Source organism: Nelumbo nucifera, chromosome 2 (genome assembly GCF_055504915.1).
Source record: "Nelumbo nucifera cultivar China Antique chromosome 2, China Antique-T2T, whole genome shotgun sequence".
Lineage (NCBI taxonomy): Eukaryota > Viridiplantae > Streptophyta > Magnoliopsida > Proteales > Nelumbonaceae > Nelumbo > Nelumbo nucifera.
The window spans coordinates 3,821,818-3,828,192 of record NC_142650.1 but is presented as its reverse complement, the minus strand read 5'-3'; the positions used below and the strand labels follow the sequence as shown (position 1 = coordinate 3,828,192).

General features: G+C 40.0%; 1 protein-coding gene across 18 annotated transcripts; it reads left to right on the top strand.

The window, feature by feature from the left end:
• The first annotated feature begins 953 nt into the window (after positions 1-953).
• Positions 954-5,465, top strand: LOC104594601 (uncharacterized). Of its 18 annotated transcripts, XM_088897696.1 has the most exons (6): positions 1,220-1,425; positions 1,528-1,690; positions 1,856-1,962; positions 2,328-2,748; positions 3,441-3,892; positions 4,795-5,465. In XM_088897696.1, the coding sequence occupies exons 5-6, from the start codon at positions 3,470-3,472 to the stop codon at positions 5,218-5,220; spliced, it is 849 nt and encodes a 282-aa protein (XP_088753822.1). In that variant the 5' UTR covers positions 1,220-1,425; positions 1,528-1,690; positions 1,856-1,962; positions 2,328-2,748; positions 3,441-3,469; the 3' UTR covers positions 5,221-5,465. The 18 variants fall into 18 exon arrangements, with proteins under 18 accessions (XP_088753826.1, XP_019052822.1, XP_088753829.1 ...); XM_088897700.1 differs by lacking the exons at positions 1,220-1,425; positions 1,528-1,690; positions 1,856-1,962 and adding an exon at positions 954-1,142 and having other exon boundaries at positions 2,229-2,450; positions 2,623-2,748; XM_088897698.1 differs by lacking the exon at positions 2,328-2,748.
• The last annotated feature ends 910 nt before the right edge of the window (positions 5,466-6,375 follow it).

The following is a 6,375-nucleotide window of genomic DNA, read 5'->3' as shown; positions in this document are numbered from 1 at the left end:
GAGGAAGTGCAATGGCATTCCCTTAAAATTCTCTCATGTAGAGCATGGGCGAGTCAGTTTCTTTTCCATCAACATAGTGGAGTTTCCAGTCCTATCCTAACACGTCCAAGTAGGTGAATTGGCAAGAAATGGGTAGGGAACGTTTGTTTGGATTGGGGATGCCCAGGTTTGGCTGTAATTTATAAATTAAAGCTTTCAGTATTTTATTTTCTTGTGGGATTCAGTGAAGGAAGCTATTGTAGTTAGACTTATAGGCCAACTGCTTTTGTTTTGAGCGATTTGGTGATCTTCTTAGTTAATGAAAAATGTTCTGTTGCTTTGAGGAGAAAGGCTCCCGCATTCATGGCTTAGAGCGCCAAACGTTTTGGTACTCTGATGAGAGTGAGAATAAAAGATGCATAACACATTTTTTTGATGAAGAAAATTGTTTGAATTTCAAACGGAGAAGAAAAGATGTGGAACAGATTTTCTTGAGAAAGAAGATGATGAACATTTTGACATTTTCAAATATCCTAAATCATACACGAGGTTACGTGATATACATGACTGACGGTTCACTAACGATACTATATTGTCGTGTTTTAAAGGTTTGAATATTAGATTGTCACATTTTAAAATTTAGGTACTAAATTGATACTCGAGCGAAAGCACAGGGTAACTATGAGGAAATTTCCCTACATTTTATAATGAAATTTGTGGATAAGGGTAATTCGGTCCGAAAGGAGATTTTTTTATTTGCTCACCAAATTGAGCATTATTTTCAAAACATTAACGAATTTCTTATGTTAAAAATATGTTGTTTATTTTGTAAAAAGCCCTTTTAAATATTTATTTTTTTGAAAACTTTTGCCATTGGGAGGGAGGATATTTCTGTAATTGCAGAAAAGCAACGATTACGTCACTGTTTCGTGGTTAGGGACCTTCATTATGGTGGTTTGTGGTCATGGTGTTACGTTCCGCCAGTGGGAGGCTGGGAACTCCGTGATGGGATCTGCTCTTTACAAATAGGCGCCTCACAGCACATCCACCGTGCACTGGGAAACTCCGGCGTCTCGGAAACTCCGGTTCCGTGGGCGTGGTGCTAGCAGTCAGCACAAGAAAGAATATAAAATCGCCACGTGTACGTTCAGATTAGGTTCTCGGTAAGTCGGTGAACCGCCTAGGCTTTTGCCTAATTAAGTCTTTATATATAATGTGAAGATCACCCCTCATCCCCTCCGTACCGCGCCCGCCATTCGTTCCCGTCTCTCTGATCTTCCTGCTGCTCACATAGATCGGATCGGAGAATAGACGCTGCAAAATCTGCATAATTTTCGCAACTTTTCTTCCACAAATCCCTAATAATCCGTCATTAGGGCTTCCGAGGTGCTTACATGTCCGATCTCTGCAAATTCGGTGTTCTGATGGGCTGATTTGAGAGGGATGGTGGTATTTTAGCTTTTTTTTTTTGTTCAAAGTGATTAGGGAGACCTCTCAACATCTGAGGTTGATTTTGTATCTTCTTTTGAATCTGGTGGCTTTGATTAGGGTTCTTGATCTTCCAGCTTAGGGTTTCAAAGAGCATCGACCATGCCTTCGGTGCTCGGAGAATTCATCCACCGGCGTGAAACGACGATTCCCTCGGCGACCTCTTTCCATGGTGGTTCATGTTCTCATCGTCTGAAACAGCTTGAGAAATGGAATCGGCGTGGTAATTTGAGTTAACGTTCGGCTTAATAATGGCTATCTTGTTATTTTAGGGTTTCTTCTTCTTTTCTTCCCGTTTTCGGATCTGAACGAGATAAAAAGAATTAGAGATCTAGAAATCACTCATTGAACAATCACACTCCATTTCTTCTTAAATTGGTTGGGCCAGCACGATCTTTCAAGGAAGTTGGAATTTGTGGCTGTTTGGGTGGATCCAGGTTACCGTTTGGACTTCTCTCTCATATAAGAGACCTCTTTTCTTTTTTAACTGTAGAGGTAAACGTTCTCAATGATTATCCACGATATTATTCTCTTTGGATCCCAACGTGTCAATTGCTATGTTTGCTTTATTTTTATCATACTTTTCTAAAAATTATATTCCTGCTGTGCTTTGTGCTTTGATGTTGCCGTATTTAGATGAATTGTTTATATTAACGTGTAAAAATTTGTGATGTTTTAACTGAATAGCGTACCGTTAACATGCTCGCGAGTCGCGATCTTATTGTGGTTAATTCTTCCTTTGTTTAATTCTCTTCACTCAGAGATAGAAAGACTAGATAGAGTTTAAAAAGAAAGAAGGAAGCAGAAAGACATGCTGACATTTTAGAAAAAAAACGAATGATCTCATTCAGTACATGCAGAGAACAGGAAGACATGCTGACATGCTCGCGATCTACTGCTCGACTGTTCCTTTTTGCTCCTTTCAGATCTTTTATTTGTCAATACTGACCCTGATCCCATTCCTCTGCCAGGAAATGAGCCCTGTTAAGTACTCATCATCCTTTTGGGTTTTGTGCAAATTCAGTAATAGTAACTATGACTATGAGCTCAATTACTTTAACAACTGGTTGTTTTGTCTGGCGATATGATTCTTGCTTTGGGTGCTAGAGTTGCTAGTTCAATTCTCACAGTGCCCTTTCAATGTTGTATTGCTAGAACATGGGCATGAAGGTGTAAAAGTTGCATCTAATCTGCACCTCGAACATCGGAGGCATGATTTGTGAAGAGATTTGAATATCTTAGGCGGCTACTTATAACCCTTCTTAAGGTCAAGGCAACTAGGCAAGGCCTCAGCTTGCTTCCCATTGTAAAATTTCTCAAAAAATGATGTGGTTTGCATTTCGGAAGTCTAGCAGTTCAAGTTTTTATGTTTAATTATATCATCCTTGTTTTCTTTTCAGCACATTTTGGTATTCCCTTAAATGCAACTGCATGATGAAATTCACTATTCCATGCCTTTTTTTTTTTCCGCAGCATTGTCCAATTTTCTTAGCAGTGTTCAGATGCACTTTTCTTTCATTTAACTGTGACCACCGTAGACTGTATCTGTGGAACAAAATTATCTTCTATGTTAATTTCTCTTTTAATGCCCTGATTCTTATGTCAAGTACGTAGACTGTATCTGTGGAACAAAATTATCTTCTATGTTAATTTCTCTTTTAATGCCCTGATTCTTATGTCAAGTATTTTTTCCCCAATTTACTCGGGCAATTAGAATGACTTGTCTCTGTGAGTGTAATGTATTTTTGTTACTGTTGCATGCATAGATGCATAATTGTAAATTTTAGTCCTGTACGTCATAACAACCACCATCGTGGTCCTAATCATGTTTATGCCATTGGATTGGATGATACATTTCAATAGGGGTGGACCGGGGGGGGGTGTATCATATTGTTGTTGGCCCGTTTTTCATTGGATTATGTCTTAGTGAATTATATAGATTTTTGTTTCCCTAATATGAGTCCTTTTGGCAGTTCTATCATCCTAGTACCTCGTATTATTGATGGATGTAGCGGAGAGTGGAAATTCAGTTTCTAAATATGTGGATAATCTTCTTGAACTAGAGCAATCATGTTTGAATCTTAACCAATGCCCTTATGGTAGCATGGAAAGCAATTTGGTAGAGGAACTTGAAAATGCACCTGGGGTCTTACATGACGATGATCAAGAACTGGTACCAGACAGCGGTCCACTTTTAGGTGGGGATGATGAGATATACCATGCAGATGACAAAACGTGGGGGGAGTTGAAAATACACCAGCTCCAATCCTCAATTTCAACGACCCAGAAGGGTTTGACAAGATTTGCAACTTTTCCATGCTCTGGAATGACATGTGCTGCATCTATGAATGGGAGAGAGGAAATACCTGCGCAAAGTTCTACATTGTCTGGGAATCCAACCTGTACTCGTTCTATATCTCTGCCCGTAAGTATCCCACCTACCTAGTGTCCTACTAGTCTGTGTGCGTTGAAGTCATTCAAGTTTATACAACTAATCCCCAACTTCTTGACTTGTATGCTTTTTTGCATATGGGTCTCTCTATTCAAGAGGAGGGATTTGTTGGGAGATCTTTTTTTTTTTTTTTTTTTTTTCTTCCACTTTTTGCACCACCATTCAAGTTTATTGTTTCACAAGCTTGATTCTTGTTGTTGCATTGCGTAATACAAGTGCGTGTATCAACTTCATTGTGCTTATTGCAAACCATCTGATACTTCCTGAGTCACAAGGTTTGGACAAGTACCATCATATTTACCAAGATAAAGAATGTTGGGTGTAATCATCAAGAGTTTGACTTTTTTGTCTACATAGTTGGAAGTTAGAACTTTACTGCTAAAATAGTTGGTGAACTTTTCTTCCAATGTTTCGTTTCTCAGTACTTAAAAGAGTGTTTGGATCTGTTACCAACAAACACTCCCAACTCTGTCCTAACAAGCCAATATGGTGGTACAATGGGAACATCTCCCATGGCAACTGGCCAGGGAGACGTTGCAGTGTCCTGTTCGAACAGTGTTGAGAGCGTTTGGACGCCAACTCTATTTTGTTTTGATCCTCACCACCTATGAGGCAGATACAGCCAACTGGATGTGTCTATGTGAGTACTGTAGTAAATACTACGATGAAAGGGCGTCCCTGATATTTGATCGGAATAAGTGAGACTTCACCTGGTTTCGTAAGATGCGAAAAGTTGATTCCTTAATTACGACGTTTTGCCAAGCTTTGTTCCCAAGTGTGAAGTGTATTACCAGTGATGCGAGTTACTTGCTTTGGTTGGTTAATTCCTTACAATATCCTTATGTTTTCCTGTTCCATGTGCTTTCTCCTCTCAGACTCCTTTGAAGCTTGTGTCTGCAATGAAAGGTAGCCGCGAGAAGCAGGGGATGCCTTTGAAGAAGTTGAATGTGACATGGGCTCCCGATGTCTATGATCCACCTGCTACGTCCCTATCTCACACAGTGAAGAGTCACAACCAACATCGTTCCAGAGGGAATAAGAAGAATGGCAAACACAAGCACAAGAGCAAATCTTCTCGAGGTAGCGGCAGTGACAAGAAGCAGTCACGCAAAGTTGTCTCAAGCACGGATACACGTTCGAAGTTGCCGACTAGCAGTGAAAGATTACTCATAGGTGGTCTGAGGCAGTCGACTGTGGAGACGGTAGATTTCGCTACAACTGGTCAGGACACCAAGTGCGGCAGTAGCTTCCTGAGGACGTCGCTAGCTAAGATGCACATTTCAGTCGCGGAGGCTACATAAAAAAGGGCACCTCATCCAAGTTCTGTTTCCCTATGCGGATCTATGTAAATATATATAAACAAGTATAGTTTGGGCGACTATGCTATTCTTCACTGGTTGTTAATAACGATTTGCTAATACTCGTCCCTGCACCATTTTGGTTGTGGATGGTGAATTGGTGAATGCATTCTGTAAGATAATAATGGTAGAACACTATAACTCAGGCTATGTCATTTTTCGACCAGAGTTTGATCTTTGCTCGGTTACAAGGGTTTATTGTGTTGTAAAATTTCGTTTCGTATGTATGATGCATCTCTTTCGTCCTTTACATGGGATGATGGGGTTATTGTTTTGTAGGTTTTCGTTTAGCATGCATCTCCAATTCACGGCTAGTCTGAAAAGGGAATTGAGATCTCCTCACTGAGTGCGCCTTACATAGACCTCACAGCCACATCATGAATAATAATAAATGCAAGTAGAGAGATGTTCCCGATGTGCGGTTCGGACAGGCCGTGAGGTCAGTCTGACGCACGCTGTGTAAGGAGATCTGGACTCCTAAAAGGGTGGCTCAGGGGGTGGTTTGTTCTTCCATCCATGCGGCTGGAGTTTTTTGCTTGCAGAGAATCCTGATCTGTAATGTGATGGATTTCATTTTCGCTAGAGATCCCGCAAATAAGCATATCTTCATTTTCAACCATTTGTCATTTCCGAGCATTATCTAATGTATTTAGAAGATACGAAATCGTTGTCATTTGATCAAATCTAATTTTTGTATGCATCTCCTGATTCCTGAGCAACACCTCTCCACTCTTTTGAATGCATTGCCATTTACCTGCAATGATGCTTGTACAATAGTTACTTGACTATGCTCCGTGATTTACGACTAATGCATCTTATTTTATTATTATAACGCATCTTTTGCTATTTTCTTTTTTTTGGTAAATCATCTTTTGCGACCCATGCCCAGAATATCTTAACCAAAACATGAGCGTGTGGCCACAGTGAAAAGGCCATAACGTTTTCAAGAATGACCAACTTTACGATGTCACAAGTCGTAACGATGACCAACCTTTTTCCTTTAAAAAACATGATCAACCTTATGATGTTGTAACGAGATTTACTGCACCTTTTCGAGCATTACTTGTGTTTTCATATAATTTTTTACACACGTAATAC